The sequence below is a fragment of the Gambusia affinis genome, linkage group LG18 (genome assembly GCF_019740435.1).
Source record: "Gambusia affinis linkage group LG18, SWU_Gaff_1.0, whole genome shotgun sequence".
In the NCBI taxonomy this organism is placed as follows: Eukaryota; Metazoa; Chordata; class Actinopteri; order Cyprinodontiformes; family Poeciliidae; genus Gambusia; species Gambusia affinis.
Window position 1 is genome coordinate 21443473 of NC_057885.1, and position 26918 is coordinate 21470390.

General features: G+C 35.3%; 1 protein-coding gene across 1 annotated transcript; it reads right to left on the minus strand.

The window, feature by feature from the left end:
- Positions 1-158: 158 nt before the first annotated feature.
- LOC122820384 (FERM domain-containing protein 7) lies at positions 159-12346 on the minus strand. The gene is made up of 12 exons (XM_044097755.1): positions 12118-12346; positions 8419-8523; positions 8303-8345; positions 7621-7699; positions 7302-7399; positions 7050-7164; positions 6236-6383; positions 5602-5697; positions 5030-5193; positions 3601-3669; positions 3291-3366; positions 159-2768 (listed from the first exon to the last, which is right to left on the minus strand). Exons 1-12 carry the CDS (start codon positions 12244-12246, stop codon positions 1581-1583), a joined length of 2310 nt encoding a protein of 769 aa, XP_043953690.1. The 5' UTR covers positions 12247-12346; the 3' UTR covers positions 159-1580.
- Between the last annotated feature and the right edge of the window lie 14572 nt (positions 12347-26918).

A 26918-nucleotide genomic window follows, 5' to 3' on the forward strand; every position in this document is an offset into this window, starting at 1 on the left:
CCAAGCAAATTTAAAAAAATTAAATTATTTTTATGTTTTAAAACAATATGCCCACCCAAATAGTTTCAACTTTGGGATTCTGCCTCATATTACAAAAACCATTGGTTTAATACACGGAGAGCAATACTGTGAAATTTACCAGCCTGAAGAGAAAAAAACGTAACTGCAGCAACCATCAAGGATTTCTTCTTGTTGACTGTTGCAGCATAAATACTTAACTTTAATCTGTCTCCAGATTCTCATTTTATATTTTTATAAACTGACATTAGATACCTTGATCTTGAAAATTGTTAACTTCTTTAATCAGCTACAAACCACTAGACCACTGGTAGAACCCAGATTCATCACAACTGTAATCAACATTGATGTGAACAAAGGAAAAAAACAGTCAAAACTCGAGCCTTTACTTAATTATTAAATATATTGAATCGAACAATTACTAAACATCAGTCGTTTCTAAGTGTCACTAAACAAGGCAACGATGCATTTTGTTTCCACCTTAACATTTATCACATTTATTAGCTGCGTTTCCATTACAAATGAGCGCAAATCTTTGTCTACGTTCCACTAATGTCAAAATCACGCGTGAATACGCTAGTTCACGCGATAAGTAATTAAAAATCATGGCAGTTACGGATGTAAACAGTTAAATGAGATATTCGTAATCCAGCCGTGGTGATAGCGTTAGCATCTTATCCAGACGGTGGAGCGGCAGATGGAGTCGGCTAAAAGTTGTCCCCAAAATAACAAACTACAAACCACGAATAATAATGCTTCCTGGGCACAGGTGGGTAGAGTAGCCAAAAATTATACTCAAGTAAGAGAAGCGCTGCTTCGTATTTTTACTCGGGTAAAAGTGAAAAGTAGCTTTCCAAACAAATTCTTAAAGGGTAAAAAAAAAATAAAAAATGGTGAAAGTACTCAAGTACTGAGTAACTGATCATATTATCAATCATTTAATATTTAAAAATTATATCAACAGACGGACTAAAATATACAGGTAAGTGGAATTTTTGATAAATTAAGGACCAAATTGACAATATTTCATTTAAGTAATAAAAGAAAATCGGGAATTTTTTTTTTTTCCAAATCGGTTTCTTTCAATAAAAAAACATGAAACTTTAATAAACCTGCAGGTGTGTTTCTGTGTCTGGTGAATTTTTAAGACATGTAATAATTAAATGACTCAAGTAACAGTACAGCATAGTAAAAATAGTCCTAAAAGTACTTTTTTCAAAAAAGTTACTCAAGTAAATGTAACTAGTTACTACCCAACTCTGCCTGCCGTCGTCTTTGTCATTTCTGCCAGTAGTAACATTAAGCTGTTGATCATTTGACTCGTGATGTGAAAAAAGTGTTTTGATTTAAACCACCTCAGCCTACCGCAAAAAACCTTTTATTGAAAATTGTGAGTTTTTTAAAATTTGAATGTTTCCATTAAGCAAATTTATTTTCATAACTTGAATTTGCACATTTCCATGGTTAATGGAAACGCAGCTAGTATCTTCTCTACATCCACAGTTGATGTGTGTTAAAATACAACCTGCAGGGTGAGACTTTGATCATATCTTTCTCTCGTTTCAGAGAGAGACTTGCGTGACTTTTTTTGCCTTCTGTCCTTCGCTGGTCTCTTTCTTGTCCTGTTGAACTTCAACCTTAGATTCTTTTTTAGCAACACCCTCTTCCTCCTCCTCATCCTCCTCATCCAGCTGAAGACTTCCGGAGGAAAACCTCATCCTGGCCAACCCGGCGGACCCCACCATCTTCCCCAGATGATGAGGTGGGCAGTAGTACGGGTAGAAAACCTCTGGATCAGAGTCACTGTAGCTTCCTGTGGCACCGCCGATCATGCACATGGAGGCGGGCCGATCAGGCAGCGGCGAAGAGTTGAGCGGGAGGTAAGTGGGTCTGGAGGGCCGTGTAAGGTGAGGATAGTAACCCAGGGGTCTGAACTCGGAAGCGGGATTAAAGGCCGGGTTTGCGCTCCTGGATAGATGAAACTTAACATCCGGTTGGCTGGCAACGCGGCGAGGTAACCCTGGCAAGAAGTTGGAGTCGTCACTGTAATGCCCCGCCTCCGTGTGTCCAACACCCAATAGCCTCCCTCCATTGCTTCCTGTTTGGTAGACCCGTGCCAATCCAAGACCCCCTGATCCACAAGGGCGAAAGTTCCTCCTAATTGGCGATACTGATGGCGAATCGTGGGCAAAGGGGTAGAAAGCTGGCCGCGAGACCCCCGCGTCCATTGGCATATAGTCTCGCCTCGCTACATGCGGGAAACGCTCCAGTGAGGAAATGGTGACATAGTCGGACAAGTAGTGGTGTCGGTTTAGAGGCGAGGGCGGAACGAAGGGAAACGAAGGGAGAACGGGGTGGTACTGGTAGGCGGGGGAGTTTGGGTAGAGGAGAACCAGCTGCTGAGCAGCGTCTGGGTGTGGCTGCGGGTTGGGCCGGCGTCGTGAGCGGTTGGCGTACACCCCCGCTAGCCTTTGAGCTTGTCGATGTGCCCTCGTCTCCTCCATTAAAGACATGGACGACGATCTGAACTTCGGCGAAGGAGTCGACTGGTGGAGCGACGGAGAGAGCGGGGTGACTTGAGCGAGAGTGTGTGGCCTCTGATTGACCTCGCCAGATGATTGGCTGCGTTTAGCCCCTCCCTCGCTGAGGTTGGCGTTATTTAGGCCTCGCCGGCGTACGTCCATTTCATCGTTACTGTGAACCGCCAGAGCACGACGGGTCCGAGGAAATGGGCGGGACTGTTCGTATACCTGGAGAGGCAAAACACAACTTAACTGAGCTGAATACTCACTTATTAGTTATTCTAAGTAATTTTTAAAATTAGGGAAAAAATACTAGTTCTATTGGCAGATTATTTCACTTTCAACAAGGCAAATAATCTAATGCCACTAGAACTATTTCATCAATGTTTAGGATTTACTGACCTAAAAGAAGTTCCTAAATCTTGCTAAAAAGTTACTTATCAGTCAGTTTTGTGTTATTTCAAGGGTGCTAAAACATAATCACTAGAAACTAGACCAAAAATAAATTGGTGATGTCTACATTCTCCTTCTGCGCATGCGAGATGCACAGAAGTCGGATTCATGTCGCATTTAATAAGTAGCATGAACAACCACACAAAAACCAAAAAATTAATGAAGCATCAAGACCTCCTGTGTGAGCGTAGCTTGTCTTTTATTTCTTTAACTTTTTCTTTTTGTTTATCATTTTACCGCTAAGGTTGCTGCTTGTCTTATAAAATTGTGATGTAATAAAGATCAAAATCAGGTCACCTCTTTGGAAACTTCAGTGAGGAGATCCGGAGAAGATCGACACTGTCTGGGGTCGTAGTCCGACTGACCGTGGGTTCTGGACATTCAACAACAACAACAACAAAAAAGATTTTAGGTTTAGTGATTTTTTATTTTTTTTAATCCCTTTTTCTTCACTATTATATAAAATGCTGAGCAAAAATACTCCGCAATAACATTAATTTCTTTTATAAATCTGATTTTTTAAGTTACTATACAAATGTACATCTTACTTTTGAGGAAAACTCATGTAAATATATGATATTTATAGTTTTTTCTGATTGATTTTCACCTTTCAAAGCGTGATGGTTTCTTTTCTCCGGATCCCATACATTCCAGCAGCTGCTTCTGGGTTCTCCCACTGACGCGTAGCAAAAAAAATGCTTTAATTAGTCATTATCAGTTACACAAGTACCTCAGATGTAGTTCACTATTTCAATAACCTTACATTAAACTCTTCTGTGACCCCGGTTATTTTGTTTGTTTAACTTTAACTGGGTTGATCCAGATACATGAGACATGGTCAGAGTATATATATGTATTTTGTTTAATTGTAAATTCTTTTGATTTTCTTCATAACTTTTATCTGTTTCTTAATCTAAATGAGTAAATCTGTGACCCTTCAACATTTCTTCTGCAATTTCAGAATATTTCTGAATATTGTTTCATTGTAATCTGTCTTTAATATTTGATTGTTTTTGATTCCTTAATTCTGCGATCACATTAATTTGATTTCATACTGTTTTCCACTAGGTGGCGCTATTTGTGCATGCACTGTAAATGTACCAATTCACCACAGAGATGCACTGTGAAAACACAAAATGTTACCAAGAATTTTTTTAAACTAGTTTCTCATTCAAATATCTTAGTTCACTCAAAATAAGGCAAAACTAACTTAAAAGCAACTTTTCAGCAAGTTATATGAGCTTGTTTAAGTCAAGAATTCTTAAATATAGATTAAAAATAAGTACTACTTTCACTGGCAGCCTGTTCTACTTATACTGGGAAAAGTGGAAAAGACTGGAGTTATAACTGGATTTATGAATGTTCACTTATAACTAAATTTATAAGTGAAAATTTACCAGTGGAATATTTTAATGTATTCAAGAATTATTGACTAAAACACAGCTGAAATATCTTGTTGAAGAGTTAATTTTAAGTTAGTTTTATCTTATTTCAAGTGTACTAAGATACATGAATGAGAAACTAGATAAAAATACATGGTAAGATTTTATAATTTTGTAATGTTGATTAAAGAGAAAAACAATCTTAAAAATAGAATTTTTTGTTTCCAAGGGATCAAAAAGGTTAAATTATGAATACGTAATTTAACCTTACGTTAAATTACGTATTCATAATTTGGTGGCATCAGTATAACACTGATGCCACCAATCTATAATCTGACAGGAAGTCCAGTTGAGTTCTGTTCAAACATTTAGGATTAACTGGATTCATGATTGCATGGTTTAAACAATTTAAATTGGTGTAAACCGATTTTAATGGTTTAAATTGGTGTAGACCGATTTTAATGGTTTAAATTGGTGTAAACCAATTTTAATGGTTTAAATTGGTGTAAACCAATTTTAATGGTTTAAATTGGTGTAAACCAATGTTAATGGTTTATATTGGTGTAAACCAATGTTAATGGTTTAAATTGGTGTGAACCAATTTTAATGGTTTAAATTGGTGTAGACCAATTTTAATGGTTTAAATTGGTGTACCTGTATCTGAATCTGGAGCCTTTGCAGGACAGCAGGGTTTTATGAATGGGCTTCGGTTCCTCTGCCAGCTTGAAGAAAGCGTGATACTCCACACACATCTTCCAGAAGGATTTACAAACATCACGACTCGCCATGGCGAACTCCAGCGTGTCCTTACATGATGCCTGGATGGACGGAAACATTGCTTAATATTCTGCTTAGGCTGATAAATCAAACATTATACATCTATTTTCCATTGCAATTTTGCTAAATATATTAATTTTGATGCAGCCAAAAAAACTCCTCAATTTGGCACAAAAAACCTGTTGTGTTTCCATTAAGCAAATTTATTTTAATAATTTATAATCTTAATTTAAATACAGCTACTGAATCCAAACAGTTGGCCACCATTGCTCTCTAGAGCTCGTTTCCAACATGCTGTGTCCTCGCGAATTTCAATCTGTGGTCTACATATCTAACGCATCACTTTCACATAGGAACATTTTTAGAGATTAGCATAATGTTCAGCTCTTCCTGAATACAATCATGACCTGATAAGTACTAGAAAAATTAAACACACAGAAAGTTCTCACCCCAACTTTATCGTAAAGTTTAATGAGGAAATGTTTGCGTTTGAAGCTCAGTTTGCGGATCTTTGCCCAGCTGAATGTGTTGATTTTGGTGTTTCCCTGCAAAAGATAAAAGCCAAATATCTCCATAACGACACGACAATTTATTGATAAAAGATGTTTTAATGTCATTTCATGTTTTGTTTTTATCAGAAAATGTGGTTTTCTGCTCAACCAACAGAAAACAGTGCATCATTTTAAAGTGGAAGAAAAAAATATTGAAAATGTTTTAAAAATAAAATCTGAAAAGTGTGGCATGCATTTATATTTGGCCCCTTTTACTTGTACATCCATACTTAAAATACATTACAACCAACTGCCTTCAGATGCACAATAGATTGTAATCTAACAAAATACTAAAAACTTCCAGGAAGAAACTTTTTCAAAATCTTGTGCTTTATTGATAATTATCAAATATTTTACAGACTATATTGACCCGTTTGTGGCACTAAGTAATTCAATCAACTGCTTACTTTGCAAGATATTAAACAATTCTTCTTCATAACGAGATAAAATTATTCCTCCTGGTACACTCCGACTTTATGAAGACTTAGTTTCATTGAATGTTGAAATATTTAGAAAACCGGTAAGAATTTACCTGAAAGACCAGCACTCCAGAGTGTGTGACGGCCAGGTTGATCCTCATTCCCTCCCCGTCGTTGGCGGCGTGCGGCCGGATGCCGTACATATCCAGTTTCCTCGCCACCTCCAGCAGCTGGACGTCCGAGTCTGCTGGAGAGACTCCTCTAAGGACAGGAACAAACAAAAACAGCACACTATATTAGGAATTTAACATTTTTATTTTTAAATAAAAAAAAAAAAAAAAAAGAAATTAAATAGATTTTTTTTTTTTTTTTGCAAATCATTTTAAATTATTATTATTTTTTTTTACATTTTTGGCTAAATGTAAAAAACAGCATTCCTTTGATGAATGATCATTTGTAGCAAAGGATGCATCTGCTGCTAAAAAAAAAACACTTTTAATTTGAAAAGCTCCGCCCTTTATATTTGATTTAGCATCAATACAGTGAAGGGTGGATCTGTTTAGTATTTTTTGGATTAACTGATTAGTAATAGGATAGCAAAACAGGCTTAATTTGAGTTTTTTTTAAGTTTAGTTTTTTTTTTTTACAGAGTTTAATCCAGGTTAAGCTAAAACTATAATACTTTAGGAGTTCTTGGTATAAAAAGAGTTTATTTTAAATGCATAGTTTATATTTTTTGTACAATTTTGGCATAATAACTGCTATGATGGCCTTTTTTGGAGACTGTACATTCTCCAGTTGATTAATCATTTAATCTGATTTATCGTTTCAGGCATAATATCAGTATTATGCATTACCTCTGTTTAGAAATGATTTTGTCCAGGAATATTTGATTTTAAAGTAGATTTATATCCTGTCTCTTTATACCTGTGTCTTTTATGAAGTTTGATTATTTTGTGGTCCAGATACTCCTGGTTAGGGACGTAGTGCTTCATCTCCAGGTGCTGATAATCCAGCTCCACATCACAATCACCTATTTCTGCTGTAAGACAAAGAGACACTCTTCTGTTTTTCTTCATATGCTGACTGAATCTATTCAAAACATGCTCAAATGTACCTTTGGATAAGATTTACTGTGAATAATTAAAGTTTGCTTCAGTTTGTGTTTTTCATACTTACATTGCAGTATGTGTGAGACCAGCAGGGCGGCGCTGTTGTCATTACATGTCAGACTACTGTTGGACAAATCCTGCTTTATCTGTAAGGCAAAAAGATACCTGCGCATACAAAGCAGTTAACCAGGGTGGGAGCTGCATTTTGTATTTGTTCACTGTAAGTGTAGATATTGTTTATAAAATGCCAGCATAAAAGAGATCTCGCACATGTACAGCATATTAACACAATGGAGAGCTAGACATAATCTGACTTGTAGCTACTTAAGAAGGTTGAATTGCTTCTATTGGTCATAATTTTAATTTCCTGTTGATTCAAACTTTACCTGGTAAGGCCTCTCTTTAGTTGCCCAGGGTCCGGTGGGAAGAACTTGACTATAAACCTAAAGAATAAGTCATTGGTGTCTAAGAAATAACAAAAAAGAGAGAGAAAATTTAGTATTTTGCTAAATTTGCTTTTGAAAAAACAAAAAATTGCTAATGCGAACAAAATAAGACAGACATTTCCTAATGTTTTTATTCATAACCATATTGTGTGTGGTAAAAGGCCACTTATTGTAGGACTAGTCAAAGCATCAATCAAAACGCTGTAGCTTAGAAGCTAACTCTGTGGTTATGGCTAGCTAGCTGTATGGAGAACAAAAAAAATACTAAAATTATCAAAAATATTATTCTATTTATTTGTTTACTTATTTGTAACCTTGCACTTGATATTTCTTCCCAGGATTTTGTATAACTGCCAGCATGAAATGACATGCTACAAGCTAGCCACATTGTTAGCATGCTAGTTAGCTACTTTAGAAAAAAAACCTCTTTCTTGTCATATTTACTGTGGAATTTGACTATAAAATTAAGAACAGAAATGCCTTAAAATGTATTTTCTCTAAAACTTCACTTTTAATTTGGTCTTAGCAGAAACTGGATGTCAAGTTCATTTTATGTTCCTGAAGTGCTAAAAATAGCTCTACTGCCCCCAGTGGTCGCAAACATGAAGAGAAAATAACTTACATTTAATCTGTTTGACTAAGGGTTTTAGCAGTTCCAACCAAACCTGCAACAGAAACATATTCAGAGACTCAACAGCATCTAAAATGTTTGTGTTTGTGTTAATTTCTGTTTCTTACATAATGGCCACTGTGGTGTCTGAACTCCAGTCCAAAGTACTCCTTCTCAAGCAGCTTCAGATGTCCACAAACTTTGTTGAAAAAATCTCCACCTAAAACATTTTGCTGTTGAAAGAAGAGCAGAAGTTAAAATGAGTGTTGGAGAGAAGAGGGATTTTTTTTAATCTGGAGATACTCATGGGGCTTTTGATGAAATACACCAGCACTTAATTACTTTAATTATCAGGCCTTAATGCATGATGAGAGTTTCTAAAATTTTTGTAGTACAGTTAATTGACAGAAAATACAGATAGTTTTGTTTTTAAAAACATCATTAATATAAATTTATCAAAGCGATTAATCAAAATTCTTTTGATAAATGGTATAATAAATTGAAAACAGTCTAAATCAATGATAAAAAATTATATTAAGGGGCTAAGATAAATTTAAAATGTTAATGGTGTGATTGTCATTTTAGTTTGTTTTCTGATACTTGTTCTGATTATTTCATTTAATTTGCTTTACTGTTTTGTAGAGAATTATGTCTGTGTGGTTTCTTATGTTTTTCATTTAAAGTGTCTCAAATGTGAGACTACGATGTCTTTAAAATTTTAAATTTAAATTTTAAAATATATTTTTCAGTAATTATTTTGTAATTTTGCCATATTACGTTTTTAACAGTTATCATAATTAATGTTGTGCATTTTGGTTGTGAAGACAACTGTAAGTCAATATTTTGTGCTGATCTGGTTCTTCCAAATTGCTGCAAAATGTATTCTTGTGTAAATGGAGCTTTTAGTTATAAAATTTACTCCAGTTTTATCCTGGATGGCTTTAATTTTTAAAACATCTTTTCAGCCAAAAAATAGACTGTTCACGGTTCAGTTTAACTTTTTTAATGCATTTTTTCTTCTTGTGTTATATCTGCGCATCTATCTTTTGCCTAAGTAAAAGGCCATGTTTGTGCATTGTTCACTTTCTCCAGCAGCACAGGTTTATTTTAGTTTTCTCTGGCTGCATGGTGTTTAACTCTGCAGAGTGGCTCACTGGAAGACCTTCATTAACTTGTCTTGGAAAAGGAGAAGGAAGAGGAAGAGTTGCTGATTATAGAGAGATCAGAGGACAAAGTGATGATTACTGGAAACAAATGACCATCCTCAGAGCAGTTGGTGACAGGAACAACATTACATGAAGTGTAAGACAGGAAATCATCTGTAGAGCGTTTGCTAATCTGTACTCTCAGGTTTTACTCATGTAAAACACTACAATAAAATAGATTTTAACAAATTTCTCCTCAAATCTGCTGCACAGTTTAGATAGGTTGTACAAGCTGTGTAATAATTTTATGCTAATGGAGCTGACATAGATGGACACCTTTTTTTTAAGGATGAGATTTTCAACCAAATTTATATCTTCTTCAATGGGAAAATGGTAGGTGCAATAAAAAGTACTTCCCTTTAGTTAGCCAAGTTTCTTTTGCTTGTTTCTTTTAAACATCCAGTGAAATGTTACCAAAAACAGATTGTGCATGTCCATTTATTAAACTTGGCTAAATGCAGCAAGACCAAACCAGTTTTTTTTTTCTTCTTTTTTTACCATAACTAGTTAGCAGCTAGCTACAATAAAGCACTTTTTTTTTAAAAAGTAGAAAACATAAACTGTTAAGATGCCTCTGTTTATTTGCAGGATGTTTATATAAAGTAGTTTTTACCAATGAAATGTTACTTTAATCATATAAGTGTTCCAGTAACAGGGTAAACAACAGCAACGTAGCGGTTAGCTGGTACGGCTGGCAGCATGCTAGCAAGGCCTGATTGTGATGTTGAGGTGAAGGGCTAGAGCTTAGGGCTGTTTTCCTGATAAGTTATGTCATTTACCAGCCCTTTATCCGTGTGTACAAATGTTTTTATGTTTGGAAAAAAAATTGATTTAACAATAGATTATTTTATTTGTTTTTTATTGGGAATTATCTTACAGACATTTGGATGTTGACATAATTTAGCTTTAACTTTTGCAGTATTTAGTGCCAGTGGAGTATTCAGAACAGGATGCATTATGTTCACTTAATTATCAGTTTAAAAAAAAAAAAAAGATATATGACATGATAAAAAAGATGTTGGGAGCTATAAAGGCAAAATAATTTTTGATATTCTCCAAAAATCTTTACTTATAACAGTTTCCAAAGCAATAAAAAGCTGCCATCCATATGAAAGTTGCCCATACATGTAACATAGCTCTTTACATCAATCTGCCTTTTTTTTCCTTTTCATCCTGTCTGATCATTAATTGTGTTTTTGCCCTGGAGGTTGAAGGATCGGGGTCAGAGGAGAAAACCTGTTTCCTCTCGTCTAACATGCACATTTCTGAGGTAAGCTGATTCTAAGAACCATCTCCGACATCATAAACCTGATTCTGAGCTGAAATTTTAAACAGTTACATTGGAGCTGAGACAAACAAAGACGGGTTACAAACACAACCTATGTTTATCAGTTTATTTTTACTTCATGTCACCCACCCATTCTTCTTCTGCTGTTCGGTCTTCCCTCATCCCTCTCGCCTCCTATTATTAAGACTGTACTGATGTCCCAGAGGTCGTGGTAAATGGAGCTACTTTGCAAACACAGCACTGTGAGCTGCACACTAAAACAGATACACACTCTGAGAATCTGGCCTTAAAACTGCACTGATGTCTCACTGGTTTTAAAAACCATACACACTGGTACTCCTCATCCCCTGACCTGGATCATATTGGCTGGTTGAAAGCCGACCATGCATCAGGTGGCTACAAGAGTACAAGAAGTAATCACTTGATCCCCTTTCTGAATTTCTAATTTTACTCCCTCACAAGCTTTTTTTAAATTTTATTTTTTGCTAATGCTCATCTGGCAGCTCTGCTTTATATAACCTGAATAACCTCATGCTGCGATGCGTATCAGAGCTAAAACCTAAAGGAGTAATGTGGAAGGGAATGCTTAATGTCTGCCGGTACAGTAGATTGTTACCATGGAGATGGAATGCATGCTGTAGGAGCAACATTGCTGACCAAAGAGCAACAGAACATGAAAATGATCCTGTTGCTTAAGTAATCAAACAACAGTTAATATCCAACATTTAAAGGAAAAATCTACATTAATATTTTATTTAATTATGTATTTTTATCATTTTATAAATAAGAATGGGCTCCAGAGTGGAAATTTCACCCTCGTGTATTCATCTTGACAGTGAAAACATATATTTTGGGGAAACTAGGGCTGCAGCAGATACTATTTTAGTAACTTATTATTTTATAGATTACTCTGATGATTTGATTAATTAATAAGATAAAAAATTGGCACATTTTTCATTTAACCTCTTAAGCTTTTTTTTTTTTATACATTACTGGAAATAAATGAAAAGATGCAAGCTAATTTCTTTATTAAAATGCAATAACACACCATTCCTTTGGTGAAAGCGTGATTTGTTTACTTCTAACATCAATCTTTCTGCTCAAGCTAACATCAATGTGATTAGTTAATTTTAAGAAGTGCTTATCTGATGCAGAAAAGATCATTTATGATCTTAATATGACCCAAAATTAAATTTAGTTTGGCACTGCTGGTTTAAATTGTGGAAAAAATTATCCTGATTAAATTTTCAACCCATTATTTTTCTTTAAAAACAAAAGAAACATATATAAAAGTTAATATAGAGCTGAAACACATGAAGGTACTTTGTGTCTACCTCCACCTCGAACGTGCGCTCGCTGTCGTCCAGGAAGATCACGCGCAGCCGGAGTTTGGTCTCCTTGGAGACCCGCGGCTTGGTCGCGAGACCTCCCAGAGTTCGAGTCCGCCGATGTCGGTCTCCCATCGTCCGATTTTCTCAGGACAAACACAAACTACGACAGTAAATCCATCTTCACGAGAGTGAAAGAGTAAGGCTTCACGCGCTCCTCTTCACCCTCATCATCCTCGCGGCTGGTGTAGCTGCTGTGCGAGCGCGCGCTGCCCGGATGCGTCATGGCACGCGGCAGATGTTGTCCTGAGCCGCTGATCAGAGCCTGAAGAGCTGCAGCTGCAGGAAAGCGAGAGCTAAACGTCTCTGAGAGCCGCCTCCTGTGGCGCTGTGAAGATCGAACTTTATGGAAAAATATACAAACTTTGCACTGCAAAATTAACTTTTTAGATTAAATGTTAATTTATTTAGAATAACCGACTTCCCCATTATTAATTAATTTAGTAAATATCTTTAAACCCGAACTAAACCAGCCATTAGCCTATTTCTTTCTTTGATTTTTAAAGATATTGATCGTTTTTGACATGTTCAATATTTCACCAACAAACATGAAAATTTTGCCTACCGAATGTTTTTTTTTTGTCTTTTACTTATTATTTATGTATTTCTTATGTCACTAATCCGATTTATATAATGAATCTGCAGAAACCTTTAGACTCTGAAGTCTATATTTTTAATACACATTTCCTTATATTTTCATTTTCTTAGACTTATTGGCAACTTTTTCATGTTTTCTGTCCAGCTTACAGTCTAAACATATAATAAGTTATATTGTTAGATTTAAGACCATAAATTGAATTAAATCGATCTGTATAAACAGTGATATATCACTATAATTAATGAAAAAACTAGTAGATGTAGCCCAATAACAATAATATAGTCATGTTAAAATGTGTGTGTGTGTGTATATATATTGTACTACTCGGCTATACCAGTTTGTTGCCGGTATTGTGTAAATAATTACAAGAACATATGCTTAACCAATAGATTAGAGCAAATAAATTATTACATGTTAAAGTGAAACATGTTTACTTTATTTCATTGCTGTATTCTATGTTGCTGCTCTACAGCAAACATTAACTAATAAGAGACAAAAAGTCCAGAAATGGCCCTGAAATGAGGTCATTTTGACCAATAAGCTAAACTATTCAACATATATTGACTAGTACAGTAGTGTCAAACACTGTATGAATCCCAAAAAATCTATATGAGGCCACAATGTGTGTGTGGGTGGGCGTGTGTGTGTGGGTGTGTGTCCGTCCTCCATAAGAATAATATAAATTTCACGGTGGCTGGATGCTTTCAGAGAGCTGACCTGTTCCAAAGTAGGCCAGTAGTGCAGATCCTTCACCCGCCTGCAGCGACGTTGACGACAGAGCACTTAATGTTTGGGCCTGTGAGTGTGTGTGTGTGTGTGTAGATGCTTTTTTGTTACCTCACAGGAACATTTCCTTCTGTGATTACTGACCTTGTTGAGAGCAGAAGTATTTACTGGGTGCAAAGCCCAGGCCTACTGTGGTAATGCAGTTTATAGGAACCTGACTGGGAGTTTATACGGACAAAGTTTTGGTTAGGGGTGCCCAAAGTGTGGTCCGGGGGCCTTTTCTGGCCCTCGGATGGATTTTTGTGGTCCGCAACTCCAGTTGAAGAAAGATGTAAATGTGTTTGTTAAACTTTTACTTTTAGTCAGTATAAAACAATTATTGACATAATTTTCTTACAGTGGAAAATGTTAATTACAACACTTTTTGCAGCCAAACTTTTACAATAAATGGAAAACCAACTTCACTGCACCTAAATCAGCTTTTATGTAAGATAGCAAGCTTTTGACAGTAAAGTGTCTAAAATTCTGTTGATATAACTGAGAATACTTTCTTTTAATACAGCAAAAGTACATAATACATAAAACACAATGGGTAGCAACAATCTGCACAATTCCAACCTCAACTTAATTAACTTATATTTGCCTACACTTTTAATTTTAATTGATTTCTTTCAGTATTTGAGATTAAATCACAACAAGATCATCAATTTTAGATAAAATTATGTCAATTTGCTAAATACAGATGGATTATCTCTTGAAGACGATGGAGGTCTTTAGACACTAAGATGAAAATGTACAGTGAGAGATTTATTCTGAAGGTTTAAACATACAATGTAAACATGTTTTGTTTAAGTCCACATTTATTTTCTCAAGGAAGTGGGACAGATTTCATGTGATTGCATCAGAAGACTTAGACCAGGATAACCACATTATATTTCTTAATGTTTTATTTACCATCTCAAACATAAAGCCAGGTTTGAGCAACAAATATATTGATAAAATACATCTGAAATTATAATTACTAACCTTGTTACGATGAGCAATTTAACTATGAAATGAGTAATTTTATCTCTGCTTTCATTGTAAATACATATTATTCTCTAAACTAGATTTATAAATGACAGGAGGAGCATGTCCTAATGAGTTCAGTTCCCAAATAAAATCTTTTTTCTTTTTCACAATAAAGCCACTAGATGGAGATAAAGACCAAAAAACTATCTAAACAGATTACTTCTATAAACATGACATGATGTGAAATTGATAACTTCAACTAAAACCTTAAAATAGTTTGGAAATGCTGTTTCAAATGTCCTGTTTAAGTCTGAAATACCAAATAAAGCATGTAAAATGACTCATAGCTACTACATGCCAACAATGTGTACTCTAATCTGATACTGAAGTAATCTGTGTTAGCAGATTTAAATAATAATAAATATATAGTTTGATTTTTAACTCTTTCCTGCAGCTACAGGTTCCCAACTGTGTGTAGGATCTCAATTTTTAATTATAAAAATCTTAGATTTTAATTTCAGGGTTTTTTATCTGTATATTTTTTTTACATATTTTGTGCTTCTGCTTTCTCTTTTGTTTTGAATTTTGAAATCTACTGCCTTCTATTCTCGAATGATGCTTTTTGCAACTATTTGACAACTTTGTGGACAAAAATAACCCATTGACTTCCACTGAAATCACTTTCTTTTTAGGGTTTTGGTTATTGTACAAAAAAGTTTAGAATTTACTTTCGAAGAAAGTTATGATTGTAATAAGCAAAAAAATTTTTTTAAATATATTTATGCCACTAATTTTCTTTGGAGAAATTTTAATTTACAGAAAAAAGAATGGGTAAAGTACAAAGACTCTGCAAATGGACAGAAACCGGAATCGTACTCGGGACAACCGAGTCCAGGACTTCAGTCTCTGCACAAGCTGCGCATGCGCAGCCACCCACTTGCCCAGCAAATCAGTTCATTAGAGATTTCTGAAAAAAACAGACGGGAAAAGAAACTATCAAACAAACACAAATATTATTTAATTTGATGACAACTATCTTTATTGATGAACATCTTTGTCGTGATGATGTCCACAGGAGAGTCACTTGTAGGAAAGAACAGATTCAGTAGCAGCCGTTACCGGAAGCTTCCATGTTCTCCACCACATTTCCGTAAATGAACCTGCTGACGTCAGTTTTCCAGTGGTAGTATCAGGAGAGGTAAGCTAAAAACTGAATCCTTTATTATTAAACTCGACTATATTTCTTCACTTTATAGTTTTTATACTAAATTAAGCGAAGTATTTAAATGTATATTTAAAGTTGTATGTTATTTGACCACGGTTAGTTAGCTAGCGTTAGCTAAGCTAACGGTTCCAATACTTCAGCCAACCGCTGAAGGGTTTACCTTTTTGGTTTGTTGAAACGTTTAACACTTTAAAATAAAGTGTTAAAACGTTCTTAAAGCTGCTGAGCAACACATGACTTCTGTCTCAAAATTTTGCTTCAAATTATTAGCATGAAGAATGCTGCATGTGTTTAGTCATCTGTCTGCATGATAAATTCATTTGTGCGATTATAATTTTTTGCTCTAGCTGAGCAGAAAAAGCAGCTTAAAATAACTGGAAGTTGTATTTTTATTTGAAAAGATTAAATAAAAATAAACTTGTAGTTGCTTAAAAATAATAGTTGTGCTTTCTGCAAAGAAAATCAAAACTTCACTTTTGCTTTTTTCTGACACCAATAACCCAAAAATAATAAAATTAAAAATTTTCTTTGTTGGTTACTTAGGATGGACATAGTTCACCAAATAAAAATCTGAACTTGGTTTGGGATGGATAAAGCAAACGAATATTACTCTTTTTCTCAAAAAATATGAACTACGGTGAAAAGCCAAGTCTCCACTTGGAAATCTTCCAACTTAAATGAACTAAATGAACCTTTATAGTCCTGACAAGAAGCCAAATTTATAAGCCAAAATTATCCCAGAAGCCGGTTGAACACTACAGAAAACATGTGGCCAAGGCGCAGCTTTATACGGGACATTTAACAAATACTTCTGGTTGTTTGTGTTTATTTCAACCCATCTGTTTCATTTTGACCTAAAAGAAAATTCATGATAAAAATAAACTGCTGTTTATGTTTCCTGATGTTCTTTTTGAAAAACATTAATGACTAAAAATTTATGTTTAATCATTTCAGCTCTAAATAAAGAGGTCAAAATAACCATTTGTATTGGTTAGATGTTTAAAGCTACAGGAGGAGTGAAAAGTTTCCTCACAGGGGTAAACGGGCGGAGCGTTAACTCGAGTAGTTCTGATGCTGAAACTTGAACCCGTCTTCCACTCACCATCTGTCTCACACACACCTTTCATTTTTCCATCCCTCGTCTCAATCTCCCCTCTTCAGCCAGCTCACTTTCTCTGCTTCTCACACACACAAACACACACACACACTTCTACCCTGGCTGGCACTGAAGCATCTGGCATCTTCACACTGCTGCTTCTCTCCTGAGACACAAACACACACACGCCTTTCGACTGCAGCAGCAGCTTGTTGGCAGGTTTATATTTTATCCACTGTCCAATGAGAGTGATGCAGTAGATCAGGAAGTTACATTTTCCTGTCCATGTTAACTAAGACAGCTGCTAAGAAAGTTATTCAAATTAAAAAGAAGCTTCTAAAGAGATAAAATATACTTTGATTTTTTTATGATTCTACATTTTATTGCTAGTTTTCCAGGTTTTGTTTCCTGTCTTTCTGGCTTTATATTGTTTAACCTCATCTGCATTGGTGAATATTTTGTAAAATTAGCTTGTAGTGCAGCTTTGTTTTAAATTTCTCAACGGCTTTTCCCCTCAGTTTTCTGCTACATTTCTTGTTCTTCATTTTGTTGGTGTTTTGTTTTATCTTTTCATTTATATTTAGAATAAACGGTACACAGGTGGGCTTTATTTGCTAATTTTGTAATTTTTAAGGATATTGTTTAGAGCACATCTTTCTTACTTGTACTTAACAGCTACCTCAGTCTTAACTGATGTCAGATTATAATCAACAATCTATACAGTGAGTAATGAAAAGTCGCATTTACTGTTGTAAATAAGCACTAATGTTTCCAAATTAGTACCACAAACATTTGATTTTTATTGCAAAAAAATCACAAAAAGTATCACAAAATCCTGGAGAGACTGAAAAGATGTTTAATAATATTATTTAATTTTAAGAATTTATTGATATTTTAGCAGTTTAACGGGTTTTGTCAATACATTGTGGCACAACCAGCCCTTTAAGAGGATTAATCATCTTGATTTGGCCCAAAACAAAAATGATTTTGACCCCTGTGGTTTCAGCCTTCTTTAAAGCCAAAGAAGGCTGAATACAAATGTCACTTTTGTGATTTTTCTTTGTAAAACACTTTAAAAACGGTGTCTCCCTTTTTTCTTTCACATCACCTTTATGCATTGATCTGTGCTGGTCTATCTTGGCAAATCCCAATAAAATATGTAGAACAACAACAGCAAGGAAAATAAAAATGAAATGTATTATTGCCCCCTGCTGGTATATCATTGTAATTTCAATATTTGATGGAATTGGTGCATTCTTGTCTAAATCCAGATATTCTCATCAAATATGATAAAATAATGGGAATATTTATCTGAATAAAGCAGTAGTCATTTTGTCTGGACAAAACTAGCAACCTAAAGAGTTTTTATTTTTTCCTTGAATATCTTCTGTGATTTGTTTATGTTTCATATAATAGAATGAAATATTGCTGAAAAGCTTCATTAGATGAGGCCTTGTCATATGTTCCGGTGTCATGACTACACAAAGTGCCCTGTAGCATTTCAGTGAAAGTGGGTAATTTATATGCAAGAAATTGCTGAAGGAAAGACGGCTGTTGCTGGGAAACTCAGAGTGAACTTATTCACGTCCCACAGTTTCATCAGCTTATGATCATATTGTCTTCAAACCGTTAATGACTTAACGTTTGTATGGAGGCTCTATGGATTACAAATGATGCTTAGTCCGCTTTAATCAAGCTCTAGTTTTGCAACTACGGAGGTGTGCATGTGTAATCGAAGTCTGACGTCAGACCAAAACAGCAAAAGGTCTCGGTTTGGTTAAAGTGAACTCTGGTATGGTTCAAATGCCTATGTGAACGCAAAGCGGAAGTGGACTGTAACTCACAGCATACTGGGTTAATCCAACCAAAACAAAAGTGCGAGTGTAGAGCTTGTAGGAGAAATGGCTGGTAGTTTTTTGTGAAAGACAAAAGAGAAATCAGCTGCTAAATCTGACACTACTTAAATTTTTGTTTACATTTTGTGAAGAAGGAAGTTGCACTGAGTGTCTTCTTTTGTGATTTTTATGTCGTTTCCTTCAGTGGATTCTGGTGAGGCGGGGAAAAGGTTTTTACGATGCTTTTGGTTTGTTTGAAGAGTGAAAGTGAACCACACCAGCTGAAAATGTAACAAATGTTGAAACTTTGATCCTCAGTCGAATCAAGTCCACCGGACTATCCGGTGTGAAAAGACTCTTAATGGAAGTTTTTCTCACACTTTCTAAAAATATTACATCTGTAAATTCCAGCAGTGGAAATCTGTGTCTAGGCTCTTCACCGTATCAAATTTTGCTGGACAACAAATTGTCTCAGGAGTTATTGTGATAATATTGTTTTGATACAATTTTCAAGTGATATAATTGTAGTGGCTTAATAATGAAAGAACGTATTCTGAAAGATAAATGAACTTTAAATTCTAATGAACATTTAACACTTGAATTGGAAGACATTTTAAATATCCAAGATAAATAAACAAAACAACAGAAACAAGTTAAATGAACTATGAAGTCTCTGTTAGCAATGTCTGGTTGAGATCAAAGTACCAAACTAAAGACTTTTGTCATCCAGTTTTTGGTAGAAAGAGACAATAAAGAAAAATGATAAATTATGTAAATGAAATTTTTTGAGTTTGTTTTCATTTTTTTTATGCGATTAATTGATTTATTGCTTATTGTGACAGACCTATCTGTGCCTGTGTTATTTTAGCATTGTTAGTTAAACAAAAACTGTAGTTTGTAACTTTTATAATAGCTCAAGTTTGAGAACTGGACATGACCTGATCATTGAAGTTGAGTTTACTTCATCTAACAGTTATAAAAAAATCACTTTGGATTTTTATCTTTGTTTTTTATTACCAGCTGGACAATAGCAGCTTTAATAACAGCTCACAGTTGTACCAGACATTAAATGGCGTCGAGAATGACTTGCAGTTCATAGACTTAATGTGACTGCCGTCCCTGAACTTAAATGGCTGTGATTGGATGTTTTTCTGTGGCAGTGATGGATGATCCTTGGCGTCTGAATCATTTCCTGCTCTGAATGGGAATGGACGAGGCCGAGTTGGTTTCTAAAACATATATGTGATTATGTCACACGCTTGTATCAGCAACCAGACTGAGGAGTTAATGGCTGGAAAAGGTGAAGAGAAAGTCAGAGTTTCCAGGCTGCTTAATGGGAGATAATAGAGGTCTGATTGTAATGTGCTGCAGGATGGATCTGATGTGGGAAAACTGGGAGGAAGCTGATGAACGAGATTCTATCTGCTGGGAAAAACCAGCCTGCTCCACCACCGTTCAAGCTTTATTTTTTCTTTGTTTCTTTCTTGAATGCAAAGATTGCAAAATGGGTATTTGCTTGGAAAAGTCTCTTCTTTTGTTTCAGTGACATACAGTTGCAAAGAATATTGAAGTCTTTGTTCATTTTTACTTCAAATTGTATACATCAGTTGCATTCACATCATAATTGTGCAAGATAAATTTGCTTAATGCAGACAGGATAATTTCGACAAAACTCACTTTGGCTTTTCGCCTGTGTTTTGAAAAGCTGCAACAGAAACACTTTTTTTTACATCACATGAGTCGTGTCAAACAGTAAAGTTTATTTGTGTAGCACTTTTCAGCAACAAGGCAGTTCCAAGTGTTTTACATCACATAAAAAACAAAGATTAAAAAAAAATCACCATTTTGAGAAATCAGCAACAAACATTACATTTAGTCCAGTGCCATCATCAAAAACATCTATGGGCATCAAATATGGTGGTCAATGTTTTATTTATTAAAGTTCCAATCAACTCTAATCTGATGGGTTTTTAGTTTTAATTTTAAAGGAACTCAGTATTCCAGCTGTTTTTCAGTTTTCTTGAAGTTTGATTCAGATTTGTGGTGCATCGAAGCTGCACGATGTGATCAACAACCAAACATTACTACTGGCAGAAAAGACGAAGAAGACGACAGGAAGTAGTAGCAGAATAATGGTGTGACATGGTTTTTTTAATGATTTATCACATAAACAAGTTTATTCACATGGTTTTATTTGCGTTTCTTATTTGATGGAAACACCGCAATTGCAAATTTGTGTTTTCTTTTTATAGTTAGTGGAATATTTGTAATGGAAAAGCAGCAACTGCCTTTGAATTAACAAGGGCTTACTTACAGTAGCAGCATGCAGACTTTGTTCCAGCAGCTAACATGTAAACCATCTGGCATTGAGAAAGCATGAAGAGGAGTAAAGTCAAATGTAAGTGGGGCACAGAAGATGAAAGGCAGCACATAAAGGTCTTTGTACAATGTCGCCCTTTATCTTATGCAACAGGCAGCTTTAGGAAATGAGATAAATGGTTTTTGTCAGAGAGGGCAAAGCAGAAAAAGGGATTTGTCTTCAAATGCAGCTGAAGCAACAGGCTGCATGTGTGTGTCTAAATGAGTTACTGAAACAGAGACATCCTTGCGTTTGCTCTTGACTGATGAGGGCTGAAAATAGGATTTATGTTAGAAACAGAAGAGGACTCCTGTAAGCCAGTTAAGATGACTGCAGAACCCATTTCACAGTGAGGAAATGAAAGTTGGTGTTAGACATTAGTTAAAAGGCTTCACTCTGAGAACACAGATAATAAGGTACCGGTTTTAATACAGTATAGAGCATAGCTGGTTGTGAAAGGTTTGGTTTTGGTTAACTTACTGATTGTCAAACCTTCAGGGATCTGAGTGAGAGTCACAGTTTCCATCTATTGCCTTGGCGTGAATCAACCAGGCTATGCAAAGCATAATTTTGTCAGATGTTGACATTACTCATGGCTATAATGAACAGGAAGTTGAAGTTTGGACCAGAAATCTTAGAACAAAGGAGAGAGGTATTCAGGAATGTGTTGCTATCGGGAAAGTTGTAATTGATCTGTCACCTAGTATTGGTTATACTTTGTCCAGAGACGTAGAGAAAGAAATGCAATTCTAACAGCTGATATTTTGTAAGAGATAAAAGTTCACTACATCACACTTATTTATCTAATGTGTTTACATCTTCGCTTTAGCGCATTAACTCTTTTTTTTCTTTTTTGGAAAAGCTGAAAACCACCTCAATATAGCATAAAATGTTGTTTTGTGAAACTGAGTAACTTATTTAGAACCTTGCTATCAATGTTTTCTATAGCAATACTTCAAAATGTGCATTAAAAAAGGTGGCTGGCATGTGTAGCAACGGCTGATAGAACATGGAGTTACCAGATTGGGTCGCTCTTACTGCAATGCTTAACAGAGTTTCTCCTAGAAAACCTGCTAAGCCCAGTGGTCGGCACACTGTCCACTGTGTCTTTGTGTCAAAAGAATTTTAAAAGTTACAAAAATTCACAGGGGCACAAGCATAATTTGTAAATAATAACGTGTGAGGGACACCGCAATTAGTTCACACCCCAAACTATAAACTTAGCTTAATCTGCCTTTATTGTCAGTGTTGCTGGCATACAAAAAACACTACTTTAACTAAACTAATGACAGTTAGCCTGATGCAGTGGGAAATAGAGCCTGGTGACCCACCAGGCTTATAATACACCGCAGGAAACCCTGGTTAATGATTGGTTTATGAATTAATATTTAATGCATTAGTTGAACAAGTGCGTCGTGAAAAGAAGAAAAAAAAAAAACGCAAGTCGCTCCTGACTACAAGTCGCTGGACCTGCATCTATAAAAAAAAAAAAGAAGCAACTTATAGTTTGGAAATGTAGTTACTTTGTGCAGTGCACTGCTGCCATGGGGATATTAACCTCACCTGCTGTTTTCAGATAAATTTATCTAATATTTGACCACTTGGGGGCACCAATAGAATGTTGGCAGAGCATTCCTAGACGTTCAGATGATAAATAACGATAAATTGTTATTTTCTCACGATGGATCTCAGCTCGTCATAATTAGACCCAATAAATTGTTATTTTTGTTTGTTTGTTTTGCCACCTGGGTCAACATAAGTGACTAAATCTGCATTGTGACAGAAGCTGAAGCAACTTCTTTTATTTCAGTTAAATCTTGGACACAACTAGATGTCCCAACAGGACGGTGTCTCCAAACACAAAGTGTAGCCTGTGTGGGACAATGGTAGACTTTGGTTAAAGTAATTATCCTGCCACCAGCCCTTCTCTGGAGTTGGAATCTAAATTGCAATTATCGAAATTGCCAAAGGCAATTCAGATATCACTGTATGTCGTCAGGTTTTGAATTGGCCTAATCACTGGCAATTTGCAGTGAAGCCACTAAACCAAGCCAAGTTTAAGTTTGGATAAACCATGAGAAAATAAGTAAAAAAGAAATCAGGTTTATACTTGAGCAGATATAGTGTCTCATTAGAAAGAACCCCTGGAAAATGTTACCACAACAAACTAATGGGTAATTTAGCCATGAAAGTAACCTGTAAATTGTGTTTTAAACAGCACATGAATCATTTAGCAGCAGCAGAAAGGAAAAAAAATACATTAATTTAGGAGGTGGAATCCTTTTCTCTCATTTTAAGGGCAGAAAACAGGATTTTCCTTTGAGCCAGAGGAGAGCAGTCATAAGCCAGTTAGGAGTTTGAAACAGCCTATTTCACACTGAGAAAATGGAGCCACAGTCACAACAGTAAGTAAAGATTAGACAGAAAAACTCTAATTATGTCTGCACAACAGTTGATTTAATTTACTCTTTGACACAGAGATTATTCTCCTTTTCTTTGGAAGCTGACAAGAAGAGACACCAACGACTAATCTTTAAGCCACTTAGAGGAATCAAACGAACGATTTCACACTGAGGAAATGAGACTTCTTCAAGACGTTTAGCTTTGATGTGCAGAATAATGTCAGATTTCACACAAGCTGTTCTTCCTGGCTCTTTTGGACACTCATTGAAAGTACATTATTTTTTTCCTCCCAATATTTAGCCTTTCAGGATCCAGCATTTTTAGATACACAGTAAGGCTGCATTTACAGCTGTTTTGTCCATTTTAATTAAACTGTAGTTCGTTCTTTTGAAAGTCCTGTCTGTTGGCGAGGTGTGAACATGTAATTTAACTAACGCGAACCAAAAAAACGAACTCTGGGTCCACCTAAAAACCTACGTCTTGGTTGAAGTGAATTTTGGTGCGGTTTGAATGCAGTGTGAACAGGAGACTGCTCCAAAAGCAGGAAGTGGACTACAGCGCAGAGCAATCTGGGTAAATACAACCAAAACAAAAGGTGTCTAGCACTAGCAAATTGTTCGTAGTCTTTTGACAAAAACGTAGAGAAGTCCAAAAATTGTTAAAATCTTATGCCACTCTGTTTTTCTTTACATTTTGTGAAAAAGGAAGTTGCGCTCAGTGTCCTCTTCAGAGATTTTTGTGTCGTTTAATTCAGTAGTTTTTGGTGCAGCGCCCCCACAGCCGAGGAGGGGAACAAGTTTTTCAAATCTTGTGGTTCCTTTGTTTCACAGTGCAGTGTGAAAGTGAACCACAAGCTAAAGAATGTAACAAATGTTGGACTTTTTTTTTATCAGGTGGGGAAACGCCCTCAATGTACAAATTTTGGTGAGTTTTGAGCTTTTAGATTTGATCCACAATATCCCAAATTCAGGTCAGTAAAGGGACAAACACTTCCTATAAATGTTGTTTAAATGACACTTGATTGTATGTTCTTGTGTTAAGTTGTCAATCAAACTTGATCCAGAATTATTTGTTGGCAAGCAGACTGAGATTGAGAAGAGCTTTTCATAGTCACCATGTTTACAGAAACTTTCTGTTCCTTTGGGTTTCTTGGTGGCCATTTTGTTTAGTTATAGCTGAAGGGATAATGTGCAATGTATAAATTGTGTAACTAGTTTTAATTAGTTTTTTATGTAGAGATTCTATTTCTGAAATAGGCGTATTTTTTTACTTTAGTGAGGAAATAAATCATTTCAGATAATTTCAATAATACAGATTGGTAGGTTGAATGGCGTTGTTGGTTATATCTTACCATTTGAGATCCAGATACCGCCTATGTCACACTAAGAAGTGATTAGAACCCAAATTTTACATCTGACCTCAAATTTTTACGGTTTAAAAAAGAAACATCTTGGATTCAAGCGTGTGTGTGAAGGATGTGTTAAAAGGATTTGGAGCACGTTTCATTATTACCGTGGATGGGTTTAATCATAGCTTTCTAGATGGTGTTTTCCACTTGGTTAGCTCTCTGTCTCTCATCTTACAAATTAGACCTTCGCTATAAGGACACACTGCTATCCCTGATCGGCTCCTCCCAGCTGCTTCTTCTGTTTTTCTGTACTGCTTTTGGGTCGTTTTTTTTTATTAAAATGCTTGTTTATTAAACTTTCACAAAGAAATATGACCGATTATTTTCAATTTGTTTTGTTTTAATCTCTAATCGATACAGAATTTGCTTTAGAAAATAAGTATGGCAAAGCTAAACCTTGGACCTCTGTGGACAAATTATTTGTGGATATCAGTTGGACTCTATACAGAGCATCAATGTTGCATATTCTCAGTTAGATTTAGGTTTGGATTTGACTAGGACATTCTCACACATGAATAGTCTTTGATCTAAGCCATTGTACTCTCATGACTTCTGCATAGGGTTATTTTGATCTTTTTCTTGCACAACTTTTTTCTCGTAATATTATGACTCTATTTTCTTAATTCTATGACTACTTTCATAATCTTATTTTTTATTATTTTTTGTTAACATGTTATCTTCTGAATTAAAGATATATTTCATGGGAAATTGTTTCAAAATGTCAGTGTTTTGCTTTCTAAACAGGTTATGACTTATATTTTAAATCTATCAAAATCCAAAGAAAAAAAACATTAAGATGATTAAATCATGTTTTTGTTTCTCTAATCCTTGCGCGTCACTGTTCACCCCGTCCACATCTTTAGTTGCTGTGCCTGTGTTTTGTTTCTCAGGCTCAGTCTGTTCCTATCACTCATTTCATTACATCTCTCTGTCTGTGGATATTTTTATCTCCGTCGGTCCAGGCAACCACTTTACATGTGCAGCGAAGGAATTTCCCCTGGTCTTCCCCTCCTCCATTTATCCATGTCTAATCGCTCACACACTTTCCAAGACTTTGATGGTCAGATTGAATGACACCAGGAGAAACGGATTGTGGAATATCTGAGCTGTGCTAACTGGCACCTCTGAGTTCATACGCTGGATTGAATCCTTATAAATGTTTTGATTTTAACAAAGTATTTTCAAGGTTTGGAAATGCCTGGATTTCTGTGTAAAGGTCTTGAAAGTGCTTGATATTGATAGTGCAATCTGACGTTTGATTAAAAGCCTGAATTTGGGAAACATTATTTACAATTGAAACCAGATATTTTCATACACTTAATAAAAATACATTATTTTCTCTCTGTCTAAAGTTAAAAAATACTATAATGTTATTGTTTTAGGTCAGTCAGATAGAATTACCAAAATTATTTCTATTTGGGGGAAAAACAGAAAACTTTACAAGAACAGTTTATTGAGGCTTTTTTTGTAAACTTATTTTAATCTTGTAAAGACATTTAATTTAAGCAGGAAGATCACTTACCAAACAGGTTGTTTGAATTGTTTCAATGTAATTAATATTTATTATTCCTAATGGCGTATTGATTTATTGATCTGTATGATTGAAAAAAAGCTTGGCTTATATTTTATACGTTAAACAATGTTATTGAAATTGGGGGATTTTCTTGTTAAATTGGTGTTTTGTTTTATAACCATCTAGATGTATGGGGTGTGTGAGATAATTTAAATAACATTTTGCTTTATTTACTTTATCCTTGCTGTAAAATGTAGAATAACTGTCATAAGATGTGAACAGTAATAAAGGACGGCATATAATTGTTAAACGAAACTGTATTTTTTGGTTAATCTGCATAGTTTTTTTTCTATTCAAACCTACCTTGAAAATGTTTGAAAAGTGCTTGAATTTCACTGTAGAAGTGAACGAACGCTGAATTGAGAGAGAGAAAAATGTTCTACAATCAGGAAAATGATGCTTTAAAATATTTATGTGATTTTGATTGATCAGGACTCTTCCTCACTCGTCGCTGTTCGGTTTCTCAGATTCAGATTCATCTACTGATATTTTCCTGATCAGGTTGGATCAGGT

What these genes read in the sequence shown, in the direction of transcription:
- LOC122820384 (XM_044097755.1), bottom strand. Translation starts at nt 12,246, where the DNA reads ATGGGAGACCGACATCGGCGGACTCGAACTCTGGGAGGTCTCGCGACC. An exon ending in CTAAAGAGAGGCCTTACCAG is followed by an intron (nt 7,400 to 7,620) that starts GTAAAGTTTGAA and finishes TTGTATGCGCAG; the next exon opens with GTATCTTTTTGCCTTACAGA. An exon ending in GGTCTCACACATACTGCAAT is followed by an intron (nt 7,165 to 7,301) that starts GTAAGTATGAAA and finishes TTTGTCTTACAG; the next exon opens with CAGAAATAGGTGATTGTGAT.